The 21,219-nt window shown below is 44.9% G+C and overlaps 1 protein-coding gene across 3 annotated transcripts in view; it reads right to left on the reverse strand.

The window, feature by feature from the left end:
• The window catches only part of KCNQ5 (potassium voltage-gated channel subfamily Q member 5), a 919,416-nt gene that overhangs the window by 881,754 nt on the left and 16,443 nt on the right, over positions 1-21,219 (reverse strand). For 2 of the 3 annotated variants that reach the window (XM_033936064.1, XM_033936062.1), the window contains exon 1: positions 6,056-6,692. The exons of the other annotated variant lie outside the window; for it this stretch is intronic. In XM_033936064.1, coding sequence (XP_033791955.1) covers positions 6,056-6,441 — 386 coding nt within the window. In that variant the 5' untranslated portion in view covers positions 6,442-6,692. Of the gene's footprint in view, positions 1-6,055; positions 6,693-21,219 lie in introns of those variants that run through there. 3 annotated transcript variants of the gene reach the window in all.

The following is a 21,219-nucleotide window of genomic DNA, read 5'->3' on the forward strand; positions in this document are numbered from 1 at the left end:
CTTTAGGAACAGTTAAGACAGGTTTTGGGGGGGGGGGGGTTCTTTATAATTTATATTCCGCGTATCCTACAATTCTATGCGGATTTCAAATTATTCAGGTACTCAAGCATTTTTCCCTAACTGTCCTGGCGGGCTCCCACTCTATCTAATGTACCTGGGGCAATGGGGATTAGGTGTCAGGTCAAAAGCGCGTCGGAACAAAGGCGCGCGCAGACAATTGAGTGCAGTGCGAAGACACGCGCCGCACAAAATTACTGTTTTTACGGCTCTGATGGGGGGGTGTGGGGGGAAACCCCCCACTTTACTTAATAGAGATCGCGCCGCATTGTGGGGGCGTTGTGGGGGGTGTGGGGGGTTGTAACCCCCCACATTTTACTGAAAACTTCACTTTTTCCCTGTTTTTAGGGAAAAAGTTACATTTACAGTAAAATGTGGAGGGTTACAACCCCCCAAACCCCCCACAACGCCGGCGCGAACTCTATTAAGTAAACTGGGGGGGCTCCCCAACAAAACCCTCCGTCGGAGCCCCTAAAAACTGTAATTTTCTTCAGCGCGCGCCTCCGTCTTGCGCTCAGTTGTCGGCACGTGCCTTTGTCTTTCGCTGACTTGTCTATGAACCGGGGATTAAGTGACTTGCGCAGGGGTCACAAGGAGCGGTGCGGGATTCAAACCCCCAACCTCAGGATGCTAAGGCTGTAGCTCTAACCACTGCCCCACACACTCCCACAAGTCATGCTACTTTACCACACAGTGTCATTGCATTAACTAGGACCCTGTGCTTAATAAAGCATGATAACGTCCCCTCTAAGTCTATTCTTAATGAGAGAAGCACAGTTTTCACTGACTCAGTAGACCAGTGATCTTCTTTGTAAGGTCAGGGAACCGGTGATGACCTCCAGCAAACCAAGATAAGGATCCCAGACTCTTGTCCTTCATTACACTCACACTTCTTCCATTCTTTTTTTTTTTTAAGCTTTTGTGAAGCTCGCTGCTGGCACTGCCTTTGGAACAACTGTTCAGTCGTGCGTTGGAACTGCAGATCTCAGTGGATTTGAGCCGCAGCGGTATCCAAGCACCCAGGTTGTTCTCACATGACTATGCAAACTAAAGGAATTTGGATGCCGTGTGGCTCGGACTCGCCTGGAACTGCAGGATGCCGACAAGAAAGCAGAGATCACAGAGGTGGCACCAGCAGCACAACTCAGTGGAATATGAAGGAACATTTACAGAGTAGAGATCTGACTTGGAGTGACGAGGGACTGGGTGGTGGGAGCTCGCGGTGGACTAGCTAAGAAAGAGTTGAAATAGAGAGTGTGTGTATTGAAGAGAGAGTGTGTAGGGTTACCATATGGCTCCAGAAAAAGGAGGACGGATTGAGACATCCGGGTTTTACTTCCATTGCTTTCAACAGAAGTACAGCCCAAATATCTCTCTATCTGTCCTTACTTTCATTGCTTTCCGTAGAAGTAAAACCCGGGTGTCTCAATCCGTTCTCCTTTTCCTGGAGCCATATGGTAACCCTAGTTTGGGGGGAAGGGTATTTTGAGGGTAAACAAGATGGACTCAGGGAGAGAGTTAGTCTGGGGAATCATTCTTCGTTTTACTTACGGCATGTTGATCTCAATATGTTTGAATAGATGCGTCATTGTAGGGCAACCTCCCTCTATTTTGTTGCCCCAGGGAGCTGGGCATCAGCTATTCTGTGTGGCAACGGTTCTGGCTCTCATACTGAAGTCTTTTTGCCAACGTGACCCACGCTTGAAAAGCAGTGACTATCACTGCAGCAGCTAGTAGGGTGCAAGCTAGAACATGGCCAAAGGCAGTTAATTCATACTTCCATGTCAACCTATTTCTATTTTGCTTTGCCAAGCTGAACATGCTAGTCTCATTAGGGTTCCGGAGATATTTTAAGGTGAAGTACAGCAGAATCAGAAGTGTCATTTTCACTAAGTGACATCCAGTCATCAGGAACAGAGGACTCTGATTTCTTTTATACTGTAGCTGAAACAGAATTCAGCTATCTGTTATACTGATATAATGTCTCAAAATTTATATTCCTGGAATCTCCATGGAGGTAAAAGCACATTTTTAAGCTGGTCCTTCGCAGAGTCTGCGGCCAAAACCCACCCCAGACAATCATACAACAACTTGGAATAATTTTCATCTGTCATTAAAAACACAGCAGAAAGTAGTCAAAACATGTGAAACAAAGAATACATCACTGTAAGAGAAAAAAAAATAATGAATGAACAGTGTGGGAAAACAGTAGTAGGCTTTAAAACAACTGACATGCTTCAAAGCATCTGGAAGAAGTAAACATTTGGTTCCAATCATTTTCTCTTCAACCTTTTTCTGCTCATTTGTGAGGGCTTTGTTTCTTACAGAGCACTTTGCCTCCAGAGGTGGCACAGAAAAGATCATTCTCAGCCTGACACTCGCTTTTGACCCACAGAAGATACTGGTTCTTGGATGGCACTAACCAAAACTTGACACAACCTCCAGCAGAGTCTACTCTGCATTGCTCAGTCAGAAGTTTGACAGATCTGGCTACACCACAGGAGATTCTGAAGACAAAATACTTCCCTCACCACCACTCCTTGACCTTCTTGCTTTTCCCTGGTATTTTGGAATTACTATTGTAAATAGGGTATTATCTTGTTCTCCCCTCCCCCTTCTGTGCTGACTTTGGGGAATCCCGATGTACAGGCTGCTGGTATTGGAGGGAAGAGCCAGCAGCCAAGGGAGAGAGAGCTGCTGACATCAGGGGAGAGTACACACTGTCAGCGAAGGAAGAGCCAGCAGCGAATGGAGGCCAGCTGATTCCCTGCCCCCACGAACCCAGACACTAACACACTGCTGCAAATCTCTGCACACCCTGGGTCACGAGGGGGTGGGGGCAGGGTAGGAACACAGAAGGCCCTACTGTGCCGGGCAATGGCGGGGGAAGGAGGGAGTGGCCAGTTCAGAGGACCAAGGGCTGAGAGTACTGGGCTAATCAGGAGCCCAGCAGAAGAAGGAGGTAGGCGGCCAATCCGGCAGATCGGTGTGAGGTAGGAGCCAGTCAGGAGGCGGAGGAGGCAGGACCCTCCTGACTGATGCAAACCCTGGGCCAATCAGGCCCGAAGAAGCAGGGGGAGCTCTAGGAAAGCCTGAAAAATAAAAAAAATGGAGTAAGCAGGAGAACACCAGGCTGCAGCAAGCTGGGAGAAGAGTGGACAAAGCCAGTCAGGAGGGATGCCATGTTGCAGCAGGCCCAGGGAAGGAGCAGGGCTGGTGGGTGAGGAGAGGAGCTGCAGACAGAGGAAGGAACCGCAGTAGGAGCAGACAAGTCAGGAACCAAAAAACACTGGACTGCGGGGAGGCAGATGAGTCTGAGGAGGCCTGAAGAGTCAGGAGCCTATGGGAGAGAGAGAATGAGAGCTGCCAGAAGCAGGGAGGAGAGCTGTGTGAGGGAAACCTGACAAGAGGAAGGAGCAAGCCCAGATGAGCCTTGAGCAGCCGCACCCCGGCCCTCCGAGAACTTTGCTTTAAGCCTGTCCTCCGAGATCTTTGCTTACGCCTGCCTTAGAACCTGCCTCTGGGGTTAGGGCTAGTTAGCCAGTGGTTGTAGTCAGTGCAGGAAGAGTGGAGACAGCCAGCCGAGAGGGACATAGCAGATACTGCTGTTCGGTGGGCTAGTTAGGAACCCCCCTCTCTCTTAACTTTTTATTTATTTTTTTTTTGCATTTCGTGAGCCTGCCCTCTCTCTGCCTAGTCCCCGGTTTCTTTGTGTTTTAGATCAGGGATTTCCTTTATTGATTTGTGCATAGTAGGTGCTCCAGAGTTCCTGAGTTGACGGGCTGACTTCAGCGGCCGATGGACACGCAGATGCCGAGGATCATGGTACCCAACGCAAGGCAGCTGCAACATTTACAGAGACTCTACTAGACCGGTAATCCTGTGTGTGCGCACATAAGGGTATTTGTGGACAGGGGGACCATTTTCCTAGCGTGTAGAGGTGACCACCACAAGAGAAGGGGGACGTTCACTTGTCTGAGGACAGAAACCTTGAATGAGGCCAGTTGAAACGTTGAGTTTCAGTAGTCATACAGGTTTAGGGGTAGACGTGTGATATAGTTTATGTCTTGTAGCATTTAACCTAAGTTTCTATTAACTTTAAATGGTAAATACAACATCCTGTTTACCTTTGTAAGCGTACCAATCACTGAATGCCGTCCAGACACACAAATTGGTACCTACCCTAAAGAGCTTACTTAGGACTCCTTTTACAAAGGCGCGTTAGCGGTTTAACACGCGCTAAACCACCGGCCGCGCTAGCCGCTACCGCCTCCTCTTGAGCAGGCGGTAGTTTCGAGGCCGGCGCGGGGGTTAGCGCGTGATGAAAAGTCGCGCGCGTTAACCCCCCTAGCGAGGCTCAATAAAAAGAGCCCTTAGTGCTCTTCACAAAATTTTGCTCAATAAACTTTATATTTCTTTTCTAGTTGAATCCCCTTCGTGGCATGGAGTTATTTGGGGACCCAAACCGTGGCACTTCCATTCCATTATTATTTGCATACCGCATAACCATATGTAGTTCTATGTGGTTCAGAACTTAAGAGTCTGAGACAATCTCAGGAATTACAACAGAATGAGAGATTGATAAATCCTAGTCTTATATTACAAAAATTTGTCGAATAGATAAGTTTTCAAGAGTTGTCTGAAATGTTTATATGATACAGCATTGGATATTAACTGACTAAATTCCTTGTCTCTTACTGCTGCCTGAAGCAAAAGTAACTTATCAAAATATTTTTTTTACAGTATCGGCATTCCTTGATGGAAGGGAAAGTAAAATATATTATTAATAATAATAATAATAATTTTATTTCTTATATACCGCCAAAGCAGTAGTAGTTTGAGGCGGTTTACAATAAAGAAGGGCTGGACAATCAGCGAATGGGTACAATCAGCAGATACAGATACAATTAATTTAAGTAAGCATGGAACAGGTACAATATAAGGTGGTCAAATGTAAGGTGAGCGGGAAGGAAGGTAAGAAAAAAGAGATCTTAGGGGGCAAGGGTCGGGTAAGGGGTCTTAGGCGTTGAGATCGTTTAGATAAAGCCAGTGCAAAGTGATCCTTTAAATAATTTGCAGTAATGCAAAACAACACCTTATAACATAGTAATCCAAATTTGAAGACGAGCATGGCTTCAGTCGGGAAGCCAGTGCAGTTTCCAATAGAAAGGAATGACATGATCTGATTTTTTTTTTTCAGATTAAGAATTAACCTAACAGCTGCATTCTGAATCAATCTCAATTTACGCAAATTACTCTTGAGAGCAGCATAATAGGCAAAATATCGCAGTAGTCAAGGGAACTGAGAAGAAGGGACAGCACCAGTAATCTGAAGGCAGAATGATCAAAATAAGATCGTATGAAACGCAACTTCCAAAGTGTGTAAAAACATTTCCAAACTGACTGATTAGCACGTTCTTCCATCGATAAATCTTGATCTAAAGTAATTCCCAAGATCTTGATCATTTAACTTAATGGGTACGAAATTCCATCTAACAATACACTTTGATCAGGTGTCTTTTTGCTGGGAGTTGCATAAAAATTTTTTGTCTTCTCCACCATTGATTTGTGTTGGTATGCACAGTCACACTACACTTAGCAGTAATATCGCACTCCATCACTAGGGGGCTTCACACTATTCTTTTCAGTTTCCTGCTTCCACAATTGGCACCAACCAGCTTCCCATTCTGTTCACCAGATGCTGCAAAGTGATGAGAATCATTCAACCACAGCATGTCCTAACCAGTATCTGCAGGACTCACTCCGCCTGGCACTTCCCCTGGCAGCATAGCCCTCCCCACCACCACCACCAGTACAAAACATATATCCTACTAGTCCATGCAAGACAACATGCAAATGCTTCAGATCATTTTTACCTCTAGAGCTATTCAAAATACAGAAACCCTCTTCTAATATTAAATAAACCTACACAGCCCCTCACTCCTCATTTCTCCTGCCCCATAGAGCACAGAACAAGACAGGTGGGTCAAGTACTCACACAAAGGCGTGATAGATGAACGCCCAGCCCCGGGGTCTTTCCAGCACGTTGTACAGGTAGTTCTGCAGTCTCCGGTACTTGACGCTCCGCCGGAAGCTCTGGCTGTTGTTGTAAGACAGTGGTTTGCCCAGCAAGCTCATTTGGGCTCCCTGCTTGTTTCGGCGGCTCTCCTGCAAGGCTCCCCCAGCCCCGCTGCTGCTGCCAGAGAGGAGAAGCAAGCCATCGGCACGGCTAGAGTTCAACAACATCCTGCCATGTCCAGACTCCACATCCTTTATCCTGGATCGCCCTCTGCCGCCTCGCCCTTGGTGCCCTCCCATGCCACCACTGCTTTTTACCCAGATCCCCGAGCCACCCTCCTGGCCTCCCTTGTGGCTGTGGGGCATGGCATCACCGGAGCATATGAGAAGGGAAAAGAGGAGGACAGTGTGAGCTGGGTACAGGACATGTACAGGCAGTGAGCAGAGATACAGCCCTGTATCCCAGGGATTAGGGAAAGGGGCCAAGCTAGGTGCTGACTTGGGTTTTTTTTTTTCTCCTTCAAAAGAGCTCCAAATCTCCTTTAAGTCTCCACGACCTTCCGAAAGATGGATTTCTGCTTTCTTCCAGTCTAAGCATAGATCCAGTTTTGTCAATTTAATCTATGTACATTGAAACATAATAATGGCAGAAAGTGACAGCTCCCTTCAAAAAAAAAAAAAAAAAGTGCAGTATGGGGAGGGGGTTGCAGGAAACAGACACTTTGTTACCTTTTCCAAAGAAGAGGAGAGAGGATTTTATATACTACCTTTCTGTGGTTACAATCAAAGCAGTTTATGTATTATGTACAGGCACTTATTTTGTACCTAAGGCAAAGAAGAGAGATGCCTTATTTAATATAAGATACTTGAGAGCCAATGGGTAGTTTGGTGGGGGTTTTTGTTGTTGTTTTTCAGGGGTGGGGGTGGGGGAGGATTTCTCAGTCTCCTTCTTGCTTCAGCTGAACATTTTCACCGGAGCACAGATTTCATTCCACAGGACAAGCTGTTGCTCTCAGTCCAAACGCCATCACATCCTTCAAGGCTGCAAAAAAAAAAAAAAGAAAACCATCTAGTCTGTCCTAATGGTTTCGAACAGCAAAGAAACCCCGGCAGCGGTGGAAGAAGAACCTGCGAGCGAAATCCCAGCTCTAGAGAAGGCAGAGAGCAGAAGCTACAGGCACCTTCCCCGAGCAGAAAACTTCCATCGACGCTGCTTCAGAGGAAGGACCGGAGCTGATCTGTGGCTTCGACAAACAACTTTCCCGCGTTATTTTTTTTAATTTTTTTTTTTTTTTTATAAGCACATCCACTTGCATCCAGGAAGAAATGCTTTTGTGAGTTCAGACGGTCAGAAAATACACATCTCTGGGGATGATGGAATCCAGAGGAGACTCGCAGCCTGGACCCGGTAATTTGCCGAGTGCCCGTCGAAATACTCCTCTCTCATTTAACAGAGATTTCGTTAAATCCCCCAAAGCCTGCCTCTCTCTCTCTGCTTCTGTTTGCATTTCAGGCAACCGCAAGGAAACGTTGCAGTCCGTCCCAGAATCTGGTCTGACGAGGTCTCCGTCTCAATTGCTGAAACCTTCCCTTTTTAACCAACATGCCAGCACTCTCGTGCCATAGGTGCACCCCGTCTCTCTCTCCCCCCACCCCCTTCCCTTCAGAGGGACACTGGCGAGCAGGAGTGTAGAAGTTGCCTCTTGACGATCTATCTGACCATGCTGGGTTTTAAAAAAATGTTCATGAAGCCACCGGTGCTGTAAGGTGCCCCTCCCCCCCTTTTTTTTTCTGTGCCTGCTCTACTCACTTAGTGTGTACTAGCCAGAAAACCATGGCTCATTTCCTCTTAGATACGTTAGCTGCTGCTGTTTCTGCTTTGCATAGTGCCCTAGGTGCACATCACAAGTGCATTTCCTTTAACTCTATTGCCTCTCTGTGTTTTGTTTTGTTTTTTTCAAAGATTTCAGGTCTGAAAAACTGTTGAAAAGCAGTAGGGCCAGGGAATGCTAGGCACCGGCATTCACATTTTGTTTTGTTTTCCAATTCTTTATCCATTTTTTAAAAATTTACAATAAAAAAAAATAAAAAATAAAAAAAAAATAAAAAATTTACAATAAGTGTAACAGCATTTATAACATTCACATTTGTAAAACAAGCATTCTATGACAAAAGTCTACTTGCTTTCCGTGGGGAAAAAAAAAAAAAAGCTGAAAAAGAAACCTCAGTAACATTTGAGTCGATGTCAGGATTCAATTTCTGCTTCTTTTGCAGAAACTCTTCAAGGGGCTCCTTTTACAAAGCTGCGGTAGCTATTCTGCTTCCAAAAAGCACCGAAGCCCATAGGAATTGAATGGGCTTTTTAGTGCACCAGCTTACTGCCACTTTGTAAAAGGAGCAAAGCCCCTAAGATTGTGAACCTGCTTGTGGAACTGTGCCTGAACCTGCCCCTGCCTTGAGCTTCAGTTGGGAAAAGTCAAAAGAAAGGTTGCCAAAAACCCACCACTAATGAGACTTTAGGAATTGACCTTTAGAGTACTCCCTTGGCTTGCATTTACACTTCTCCCTCCGTATTCGCGGTTTCAGCATTCGCGGTTTCGATTATTCACGGTTTTTAGCTTGCTGGCTCCTCCCCCCCAAATTACGTCAGCTTGCATAGAGAAATCGCCGATTCCAAGCGTTTACAGAGAAAATCGCTGATTCCCTGCACTTTCTTCACCGTGTTTTGCCTCTCCTTTAGGAACAGGCCAAGTCTCCCACCATGTTATTCGCGGTTTCACCATATACACAATGGTTTTTAATAGAAAACAGCGAATAACATATGAAAAAGTTATTTGCGGATTTTCTGTATTTGCGGTTCTGTTAATCCCCTATCACAGCGAATACGGAAGGAGAAGTGTATTCCAGTGATATGTAACCATTTGCCTGGAATTCTAAAACTGCACTACAATCGGCATAGGAAGGGGCAAGGGGGTGGTCTTGATAGGGGCACTGGCACCTGTTCTGCTCTCCGCCCCCCCCCCCCTCGCTTGCACATGCGCCCCTTCCCTCGTACCTCTTTAATTTTCTCTGCACGAGCAGTATTATGAACTTGCCGCCCACGTCAGTGTTGCCTCTCTCTGATGTCACTTCCGGGTCCCACAGCTAGGAAGTGACATCAGAGGAATAGCCGACATGAAGCGGGCAGCAAGTTCGTCATGTTGCTCGCGCCTCTGGAAAATTTAAAAAAAGGTATAGGGAAAGGGAAGGGAAGGGGGGTGAACGCGCAGCAGAGGGGATGGGGTCAGGAAGGTGTGGGGGGTGGGGGAGGGGCTCCTCCACCCCAGTCATCACTCACCCTCGCTACTACAATTTAATGCAAAGTCTTACAATTCATAACTTCCCCCCCACCCCTCAATAAAAGTACAGCACAGAGTTCAATATAATCGGTAACAAGAGGCAAGGATCTGCCAACCAGACAACAGAAGCAGATAAATCACAAAAGAGAAAAGCGTGGTCTGTTAATCTCGTAGCCCCACAAAAAGGCTGTGTCAGGGTATATGGGGATTTCAGAAAAACGTCCTCCTATGGGTGCAACAGGCTTAACCAACAGCAACACAGCACTTTCTCCTTAACCCTTTAATTGGCAGACGGTGAAACCGGCTGCTTTACATAACTTGATGGTGAACAAGAGCAACGGTGCCAAGTAGCAGCCATGTTGGAGGGTGACAGGTCAAAAGCGCGCAATGACAAAGGCGCGCCAACAACCCAGCGCAGACAACTCAGCGCAAGGCGGAAGCGCGCCAAAGAAAAACAGTATTTTAAAGGGCTCCGATGGGAACTCCCCAGAGCCATTTCTTAATGGCTATCTGCACGGGGCAGGAGCGTAGGAAGATCGCTCCTGCCCCAAAGCCCAGCTAGACCACCAGGAAAGGCCGGGATGCCAGGGGGAGGGGGGGGGTCAGAGCCGGATATTCATGGTTTTTCGCCATTCGCGGTCCGGCTCTGCCCCTATCCCCCTTGAATAACGAGGGAGAAGTGTAGTCATAAACAGTAGACAAACATTAATCCCATTCCTTTGCCCCTAAAAAACCAAGCTTCTTTCAACCTATCCCACCTTCAGTCACCCTTTAACGAGTGGTTTCGTGCGAAATAACAGCTAATGCAAAAACATGCCAACTGTTTTGTGGTATTTTAAAAGTTACTGTGCATCAAGTTATATTTATTTTTTTAAAAATTTTATATATCGCCTAAAGTCTAGGCAAAATAAATACATAACAATACAACATAGACCCTCCTACATCCTCCACTATGAACATACTCATTTCGATCACATAAATGCATTGTCCTATAACTAACTCTTCATGAGTTTTTAAAAGTATCACAGAAATACTTACTGTATTTTTGCTCACATAAATACACTGACAAATAACTGTGTCTTCAAAAGTTTCTTAAAAGTATCCCTAGGTTTACATAATCGTAACTGACCTGTCAATGAGTTCCAAAATTTCAGCCCTACTATTGAAAACATAGGATTCCCGACCCTGACATGTATCACATTTCTCTCTTTCATCAATGATGATCTCATATCCTGTGCAGATCTTAATTCCCTTCTTCAATACAACTCCAACGAATCTTGAAAACCTCCATGGGCTGTATGATATAAAACCTGATGTACAATCGAGAGCACTTTATATTGGGCTCTCTGTGGTACGGGAAGCCAATGTAACTGCTTCATAATTGGCGTAATATGGGACATCCGTGAAGCACCCACAATCAATCGTGCAGCAGAATTGCACGTCAAAGGAATTCTGTAATAGGGGCAGAATGGACGTGGAGAGTGTACAGCAATTAACAGGCCACTAACATGGGACCATATACCACACCCTAAATAGGAGCCTCTGTGCTAACTGCAACCTGATTCTGTTCACTATGACCTAGATTCACTAAGCCCACCGATCTTACCCGATCCGTGAGCGATCCGAGGCAGGCCAACCGATTCACCAACCATCTTCATGCAAATGGGGGGCGATTGGAGGCACGCCCCTCACTGATGACACAGATCGCTGGAGAACGATCCCGACACATGTGCAGACCATCTACTTTGCCTGTAGAAGGTCTGCGCATGCATTTGCTGTCCGTTTTTTTTGGGGGGGGGTTACTTTTTTTTACTCACCCCGACTCTCCTGTTCTCTGCCGCCCTTCTCTGCAGTGCGAGCCCGTGGTTTTAACCTGCAGGTTTAAAGCGGGTTAAAACCACGAGCTCGTGCTACAGGGAAGGGCGGCAAGCAGGAGCAGAGAGTTTTTTTCAGCAGGAGAATCACGGCAGAGAGCAAGGAGGGAGCAGAGAGCTTTTTGAGCAGGGATCAGAGCTGTCGGCAGAGCAGGATCGTGGCAGAGAGCAGGAAGGGAGCAGAGAGCTAAATGGAGCAGGGCAGAGAGCAGGGCTGGTGGAAGTTGGCTGGGATTTCAGGGTGGCATGGAGCAGGAGAGTCAGCAGGGACGTGTGCAACTGGTCCTCAGCAGTTGCTTGTTTTGGGATCGGCCAGCCCAGTGTTCCTCTTTTTTTTTTTTTTGTGAATCGCTGCCTGCCTACATTTGCATGTCGTTCCCCTCATTTGCATGCACGGATCGGATCAGGTGCGGGAGGAAGGTAAGTGATTCGGGTCAGGGTCGCAAAGTGGTCGAGACACAATCGGTGTCCTTAGTGAATCTAGCCCTATGACAACTGTTAACACACTACCCGCAACGGACAATGGTAGGTGTGCCCCCATTGGTTGCTGCAAATACCACATGCTAATTTTCTCTGTTAAGCCTCGGTAAGTGCAAAATCACATGCAGTTTAGTAAAAGGACCTCTATGTTTTCAATTGCTTCCTAAAACTCTGTGCAGTCCTGAGCTGCTTTCTGTTTCTCAGCGGTTTATGCTACAGAAGGATGCCTGCTTCAAAACGGCCCAACCGCAAAGCCCTGATAGCTCTAACATAAAAATGAATACAGTCAACATGCGCAAGATTCATTCATGGGGAAACCTACTCTACTTCTGCACCTTGTTTGCCTTTTCTTAAGTTAATTCTGTGCGATGACAGCAGATGCTATGTTTTGTCAGTTTATGCAATGCACCCTTCATTATTAGCATCTTCACCTTACTATTTCCTAAGGAAGTGCAATGAGAAACAGAGTTGACAGTGTTATGCAAAAAAAAAAAAATATATATATATATATACTGTGCTAATATAAACAATGCCTTTTATTCTCAACTTTGCAATACAGTCATTTCAGTTTAGAGAGAGTATAATATTACCAAACGCTCATGTATCGGTATTATACCTGTGTAACTCGTCATACCTATGTTAAAGTTGTTGTATAACTTTTCTTATTGTTTAATACTATAAAATAATACAAATATTGAACAAAAAAAAGAACAGTTTAGAGTCTATGTTCCGATGAAACCACTGAACATAGTGGAAGTAAAAGCTCTGTGTACCAAACATTGTTCTCATAGGCACTTCTTAGGCTGAGACCTTCCTCCGATGTTGTCTATGGGTAAAAACATTTTATAGACTGTCCTTACCTGGCTTAGTAACTAACGGTGCTCATTTTAAAAGCGCATAAACTTACATGGAGGGCCTTAAAAAAAAAAAAAAATCTAACGTCTGAATTGGAGAGTTCCTGAAAAACATCCAAAACCAGAAGCAAAAAACCCCCAAACAACCAACTATTTTCGACAGCAGAACCGCTAGATTTCCCAAAAAATATATATTTTTTGAAAATCTTCTACTTGGACATCCAGGCCACCAAAACGTCCAAAATTATACCCCATTTTCAACCTCAAAAAATCATCCAAGCTGGAAATGTCTAAATGGTCTACATTTGGACGTGGGAGTGGCCAATAATATAATGGATTGGCCACTTAGACATGCCAATAGAGCAGTGGGGCACCTTAAAGGGCATAAGAATTGCCGCTGCTGGGTCAGACCAGTGGTCCATCGTGCCCAGCAGTCCTCTCACACGACGGCCCCTAGGTCAAAGACCAGTGCTCTAAATGAGTCCAGCCTCACCTGCGTACGTTCCAGTTTAGCAGGAACTTGTCCAACATTGTCTTGAATCCCTGCTGTGAACCTCACAAAAACAGTGACGTGTATATCTCAGCATAGCCCCTTTATAAGTTATGGTGAACACCCCCAAAACTCCCCCCAAACCCACTATACCCATCTGTCTACCAGCCCAATAGCCCTTTGGCTGCAGGTGGCATCTATATGGTAGTAGAGTAGGGTTTTGTGGGCAATTGATGGGCTCATAATTTCTGGTTAGAGTGGATTATGAATTATGGTTCACTAGCCCATCCACCCGGCTACTTAAGAATAGTAGCCTTTCCCATAGCAGATGCTAGAGGCAGGTAAGTACTTTGTTATTCAGACTTTTATGGGGTGGGAGGGGGTCTGGAACATCTGGGGGAGTGTTGGAGGGTCAGTACATAATCTCTCTAATGGTTATCTGGTCAGTTAAGGTACTTTTTTGTCACTTAGATGCTCCTAAAACAAATCTAGTTCAAAATGTCTAACTTCAGTCTATGACGTCTCAGCAAAGGTTCCATTATGGCCTGCAAAACATCCAAGTTAGGCATGCCCAAGTCGGTTTCAAAAACCGGCACTTGGATGCTTGGGGTCAACAAAATGTTCAAGTGCTGACTTAGCAGGTTTTTTTGTTTTTTTTTAAATATTTTGAGGTTTTGATTATGCCTCTAAAAATTATGTGGAAGGACATTTATGATTCTAAATCTGAGTTTGGATGTCTTACTTTTTTTTCTGAAACGGACCTTTCTAGATGGAGCTTCTTCAGGAGGGGACACCATTCGCGGAACTCCACAAATGGTGTCCCCTCCTGAAGAAGCTCCAATTTGTGAAACTCGAGTTGGGGGGGAGGGGGGTCGAGGATGTTTGAGACAACATTTTCAGAATCATTTAGCACATAGCACTATAAACCGGAGCAGATATGAGACAGTCCACAATTTTTCCACCGTACAGATAAGTACTGAATATACATTACAGCATTGAGTTCATTTTTGCAGTGTTTAAACTCTGTTAATGAATACGGTGGTTTCAGATAGTGAACAGCTGTGATGGTCTAGTTAACAACCAGCTCCGTGTTTATCACTGTAGGTTGGTTGTGGGTCTGAGCTTTTCATATGTATATATACATTTATTGTATATTGTTCATGAATAAAGTTGATTATTTTTTGTGAGTTCATATATCACCTTTTTGAGTTTTGTTTTTCCTTATATATTTTTGAGAAAAACATCCAAGTCATAAGCCCACCTTGGTCCCACCCGAAATACACATCTAACACATCCTCTTGAGATTTAGATGAACTGCAGATGAATAGAATAGAAATCCATCTAGAAAATAGGTTTCAAAAATAGCAATATGGACAGTTTGGTGAGAAGAACATCCATCTGGCACTTTGGCCCTAATTCTGCAAAGTGCGTCCTGATTTTAGGCAGCTGTAGGTGTCCTACAGCTGTCTAATCAGCCAATCGGGATGCACGTTTTTTAAAAAAATGCTCCCCAGGCAGGCCGCCTATATTGAAGGCGCCTCCGGGAGCCTAGGGAGGCCCGCAAGACCGCCTATGCTCGCCAAAGGGCCTTAAGCGAACCTAGACGGCCCTACGTGTCTCCCTAGTAGAGGAAGAGACGCTTACAATGTAGGCCAGCAAAATTCTGGCCTACATTGTAAGTAGACGCAGCCACTATACTTATCGCTGCAAGGGATCTCCCTGCCGTGATAAGTATAGCAGCCGCGTCTAATCTAACCCGATTCTGTAACAGGCGTCTGTAACATGGATCAGTTACAGAATCAGGGTTAGTGTAGGCCCGATTCTGTATAGGATGCCCCTCCCGGGGAAATGGCAGCAAGGAAGAAGCTATATTATGGAAAAATGTATTTATTGATTGTTGCAGTCACCCAGGTCTTGCCATGAGTGAGTAAGTGGAACTAATGTTTCAGCATCATGCCATAACTTTCTTCAGGGTTCCACTTACTCAAACGCAGCAAGACCCAAACAACTGCATCAATAATGATGCGAGCTGCAGGAGTCTAAGAGAACAAATAAAAGTGTAATTATTCTCTGTTCTATATCTGGCCTAGTCTCACTCCTTCCCTTCCTAATCTCTTCTTGTTGTCGAGAGGGAGGAGCAGTACACAGCAAGAAGCACAGAGCTTGTAATTTAATGACTGTTATTAAGGTATGTATGCAGGGCCGGATTGTCCTATAGGCTAACTAGGCTTCAGCCTAGGGCCTCAAGATCAAGAGGGGCCTACATTCAAATTGTTAGCAAAATTAAAATTACACTATTCTAAAAACAGTGAACACTAAAACACTGAACCAAAAATAAGGAGAAATTCTACGCTTCGGGATCGGAACTGGCTCCGGCCGCAACGGGGCGCCGACTCGGCTTCTCCCTTTCTTTTTCTCGCCCTGGGAGGAGGATCGGGGAGGGAAAGACGTCAGTCCGGAAACAGCTGGGCAAAACCCAGCCCTGCGGGGAGAGAGGCAAAACGTGGATCCGTTAGGACAGGGCGGCCCAGACTGGCATCGGGGATGGGGGTGGGATAGAGGGTTTCAGTGGAAGGGGGATGGGGATGGGAGGCAGGCAGGCTGGCATCGGTGGGGTGGGGGGGGGGTTAATGGAAGGCAGGCAGGCAGGATGGCATGGGGGGTGTTCAATGGAAGGGGGATGGGAGGCAGCCGGGGAATGGAGGGGGGGTGAGGTGAGGAAGGACGCACTGGGGCACTATGGACATAGGAAGGGGCAATGTTGTGTGTTATGTTTGATTAGTTATTGTTACAAGTACTATATATGGTGCTGAGAAAGTGGAATAGCCTAGGGCCTCTTTTCATCTAAATCCGGCCCTGTATGTATGCTTTATTATTTACCCCCTTTTAAGCACTTTAGGCCCAATATTCACAAGAACTAATATGTTCCCAAGCAGCTGTCTATTTTTGGCTACTATGGGGCAATTCTATAAAATGACATCTCCTTTCAGGTGCCCTAATGCTACATGGTGAGAGACTATTCTATAATGGCATCTGGGCACCTAAGTTGAATAGGGCATAACTGCAATGGCATAGTAAGAGGGTGGGGGGGTCTGCCAGTCCTCCTCTCCACCCCCGCTACCACACGCTCCGCTTCCCTTCCCCATACATTTTTAACATTCACGGCACGAGCAGCAACCCAACCTGCTGCTTGTGCCAGCGTTGGCTCTTCTTCTGACATCACTTCCTGGACCCGTGCCTAGGAAGTGATGTCAGAGGAAGAGCCGATGCAGACACGATCAGCGGGTTGAGGTTGCTGCTCACACCGCAAGCGTTAACAGAGGTACGAGGAAGGGAAGGGGCACGTGCGCATGGAGAAGGAGCGGGTGGGGGGTGGGGAGGGGTGCCTCTCACCCTCGCTACGTCACTGTGTAACTGCAAAGGGTTCAGATACATGGGCAGGTCTGAGGTGTGTCTTGCAATTGCACATGTAACTTGTAGAATACCAACCCTAGCACATGCGGCTCCACCATTTAGGTGTACTCATTTACACCAGCCATTTGGCTGGCATAAGTGCTCGCCAACGTACACTAGTATTCTAGAATGGCAATTAGGCATGCAATTGCTGTTATAGAATGGGCACCTAACTTTTGACACACTTTCTTGAATTTATTCTTATATGGATAGGACCAGGCTGAAAATCCCTCAGACTGGCCTGATTCTATTCATATAGTGAGGGGCAGGATTTGCGATGGACTGGGAATGAGCTGAGGTAATTATCCAGATAATGGCAGTTTTCAGACCGTATCTGGCAAAGGACATAAAAAGACTTGAAACAGTCCAGAGGAAGGCGACGAAAATAAGAACATAAGCATTGCCTCTGCCGGGTCAGACCAGGGGTCCATCGTGCCCAGCAGTCCGTTCCCGTGGCAGCCCCCCAGGTCCATGACCTGTAAGTGATCTTTTTCCTAAATCATGTATTCCCTATTCATTTAGTGTCCTTTATAGTTACCCTCTATCTGTATCCTTGCACCAGAAGATATATGAGGAGAGACTGGAACATAAGAACATAAGAAGTTGCCCCCGCTGAGTCAGACCAGAGGTCCCTCTTGCTCAGCGGTCCGCTCCCGCGGCGGCCCATCAGGCCTAGTGCCTGAACAGCGATCCCTGATTAATTTTATAATTTACCTCTAATCCCATCCCTATAATCTACCTCTACTCTTATCTGAACCCCTCAATCCCTTTGTCTTCCAAATACCTATCCAAAGCTTCTTTGAACCCCTGTAGCGTGCTCCTGTTTATCACATCCTCTGGTAGCGCGTTCCATGTATCCACCACCCTCTGTGTGAAAAAGAACTTCCTAGCGTTTGTTCTAAACTTCTCCCCTTTCAATTTCTCTGAGTGCCCCCTTGTACTTGTTGATCCCCTTAATTTGAAAAATCTGTCCCTGTCTATTTTTTCTATGCCCTTCATGATCTTGAAGGTTTTTATCATGTCTCCTCTAAGTCTCCACTTTTCCAGGGAGAAAAGCCCTAGCCTTTTCAGTCTGTCAGTATATGAGAGGTCCTCCATACCCTTTATTAGCTTAGTTGTTCTTCTTTGAACTCTCTCAAGTACCTCCATGTCCTTCTTGAGGTACGGCGACCAGAATTGAACACAGTACTCCAGGTGCGGATGCACCATAGCACGATACAGTGGCAGGATGACTTCCTTCTTTCTGGTCGTGATACCCTTCTTAATGATACCCAACATTTTGTTTGATTCCCTTGAGGCTGTTGCACACTGCGCCAACGCCTTCAATGTTGTGTCTACCATCACTCCCAGGTCTCTTTCAAGGTCGCTCACCCCTAGCGCTGATCCCCCCCCATTTTGTAAGTGAACATCGGGTTTTTTTTCTCTATATGTACGACTTTGCACTTCCCTATGTTGAAACTCATTTGCCATTTTTTGGCCCATTCTTCCAGTGTTGTCAGATCTTTTTGGAAGCCCTGAATATGTGTGCCCTAGAGCAGGCATGTCCAACTTCGAACAGATGGTGATCTACTTTTTCCGACCAAAAGTGCTGGTGATCTACCACCATGAAAATTAAGTTTCAAATTAAATTTTAACCCAATAAAGTTGGAGGATCCCCTCCCCCTCCATTTTTAATGAACCTTCTGTCATTTACACTTGGATGTGATCAGCTATTAAGCAAATACAAAACAGAGAGACGAAGATCCAGTAAGAACTGCGAGGGGAAATGGAAAGTACATTTTTCCTTAAAGTTTTGAGTAATAACTTTCTTTTACTTTTATTGATTAATTTGTGTTAAATTTAGGTCGAGTATTGATCCAGGCTGATCTTGCACAATCTTTAATATTTCACTCTTGCTCATTAGTGAGACGTCTGAGCCTGCATTTCATCCACCAGCTTTTTGAAGTTGGGTGAATATTATGTGAGGGCCAGTCTCAGGGAATCCTGGAGATGTTCAGCTGTCATGCTGGAATGTTATGTACTCTTTGTCATTTTCAGATGGGAAAACGCAGATTCACCGAAACAGGAGTGTACAGCTTCACTACATCTTCTCAAGTTAGAAAATTTGTCTCTAGGCACTAGCTTCCAAAACGATTCTTGCTTAGCATGGGTCTTGAGAAAAATGTCATTTTTAAGGGTTAATATTTCGTTTTCAAGAGATGGCTTTTTCAATGAGTAATTTTTACTGATAGCAGCTGCAGTTTCTTTAATGTCCATATCTACTTGAATGGGTATGACAAGTACTCCACAAATGTTTCAATTTTTGGGAAGTCACAGAATCTATTTTTGAATTCCTGGATAACAGAACAGATTTCTGTCACTTACTTCTTGTTCTGAAAAACAAAATTTGGATATTATCCCAGATGGTCCTGCCTATTAGGAAAATGATCAAAGTGTTGTTTGCAAGGTCAGTCATCAAATTTGCTCTTGTAGGATGAAACTGTACTCATCATCTCACCAATGCATTTGTTTATACCTTGTAGTTCAAGGTTCATATCACTTAGGGCTCCTTTTACTAAGCTGTGTTAGCATTTTTAGCGCACAGCATTTTAGCGCGTGCTAAACCCACTCTACATGGCTAGAACTAATGCCAGCTCAATGCTGGTGTTAGCGTCTAGCGTACACAGCAATTTAGCGCACACTATTCTGCGTGTTAATGCCCTAACGTGGCTTAGTAAAAGGAGCCCTTAGTTTGCCTGTAAAGTCAGCGAGAAATGCCAGATCACATAACCATTCCTCATCTTCCAACTCTGCTTGGTCATCCCCCCTCTCCTTCAAAAAACTTCTTATTTCATTCAGCAAATCACGAAATCTTTGCAGAAATGTGTGCCTACTTAGCCACCATACATCTGTGTGCAAAATGATTTCCGCTGCCCACTCATCAAGAGTAAGATTGAAAAGCCGTCTTTGAAGTGATCTTCCACGAACTAAATTTACAATTTTGAAAGTGATGGCCATGACAGTCTTTGTATTGAGTCTCTTGCTTGCCAAAACTTGCTGGTGAATGATGCAGTGGGAAGAAAGGAAATCTGGGAAATCGTCATGCTGTCTACAGAGGACTATGAAACCCTTGACCTTACCTGTCATTGCTCTTGCTCCGTCAGTCTAAGTCTAAGCAACAAGTCTAAGCAATGGAAGACTACACTTTATCACAAAAGAATGGAATATTTCCTGACCGGTAGTTCTCCCTTTTAAAGAAATCATTCTAAGTAGTTCTTCTTTAACACTGAAGTCTTCAAAAACCATCCAGATAAAGACTAGTAACTGGGCTATGTCTCTTATGTATGTAGATTCATCCAGTTGGAGTGAGAAAGCAACACAATTTGAAACATCCTCCAACAATTGTTCAGTTATGTCTCCACACATCTTTTCTATTTACCGCACTATGGTGTTTCTTGACAATTGTACATCTTGAATAGCAGCTATGATCTTTCTTATTTTTAAATCCTTCAAAAAGATTGTCAGCTGCTTCAAGAAAACTATCTTTTACAAATTCCCTTTCAGTGAAAGGTTTGCATTTCTTTGTGATCAGGTTGCTGACCTTGAAGGATACTATAGTTGCATTGACCGAATGTGGCCTTGGCTTCGCCATCAACTGTTGCTGAGTAGCCAATTTTGTTTAAGTTCTTTGAGCTTCAGTTTACGAATTTCACTTTTGGGTGGAAAATCAGCATCAAACTTATTGTTATGCAGAACCTTATAATGACATTCCAGATTACCTTTTTTAGGCAAGGATACTGGGGCATTACAAATTGGGCAACACTTGTCTTTCACCATGATGAAGAAATAGTCCATTTCCCATTCATCATGAAAGTGGTAGGTTTTGCTCTTCTTTGGAACACTCATCTTTGTTATAATGGGGTGGCTTGATGTAAGAAGGCCAAATCTGGCTGAATCTGGTCTAATACTGACACTGTCCCAAAGTACTAAAGATCAATAGGAACTGAAAACCTCTGGATGATGTGCCTAAACCACATATGCAGTTCTAAAAGTGAAAATAAGAATTCATCATACTGGCACCAATAATCAAATACCACAAAACAATCATAAAAAATACTCAAACACCTTTCCAGCAAACCAGATAAAATCAAATACCGCCAAAAAAGTTCAAATACCATCACACGCAATTTAATAAATTCTGCACACAGTGTAGAATCAATGCAAAAACAAGGCAAAATAAAATTGTAGAGGCAAGCAAAAGTCACAGTGGTTTGAACCAATTCGAAGGCAAGGTTAGAAAAAAATTGGAAAAGCCCGCAAAAATCACCAAATTCTTGACACTGTTGTCCAAAAAAGTTTAATGAAAGCTTATGTTCTTATGTTTTTAAAGTGAACTATAAAGCAACCAATGACCAGCACACGACACAACTGATACGGTACGTGTATTCAGGTAAAGCCCGGGCGAATGGATATCGCCCAGTATATAACACACTTCTAAGGGGTGTTAGGGCGGGGGCAGGAATGGGTAATTCTGAGAGGCAGGAGATCAGGTATGACGCTGGGTCTGTGGCATATTGTTGTGGGATACAGCCCACAAACTATCGGCATGAAAACAACAAGCACCCCAATACATCCACAGGCAAGATTCCTGCAGGCAGGGAAAAAAGACAGGCAAA

The sequence above is a fragment of the Geotrypetes seraphini genome, chromosome 3 (assembly GCF_902459505.1).
Source record: "Geotrypetes seraphini chromosome 3, aGeoSer1.1, whole genome shotgun sequence".
Classification (NCBI taxonomy): domain Eukaryota; kingdom Metazoa; phylum Chordata; class Amphibia; order Gymnophiona; family Dermophiidae; genus Geotrypetes; species Geotrypetes seraphini.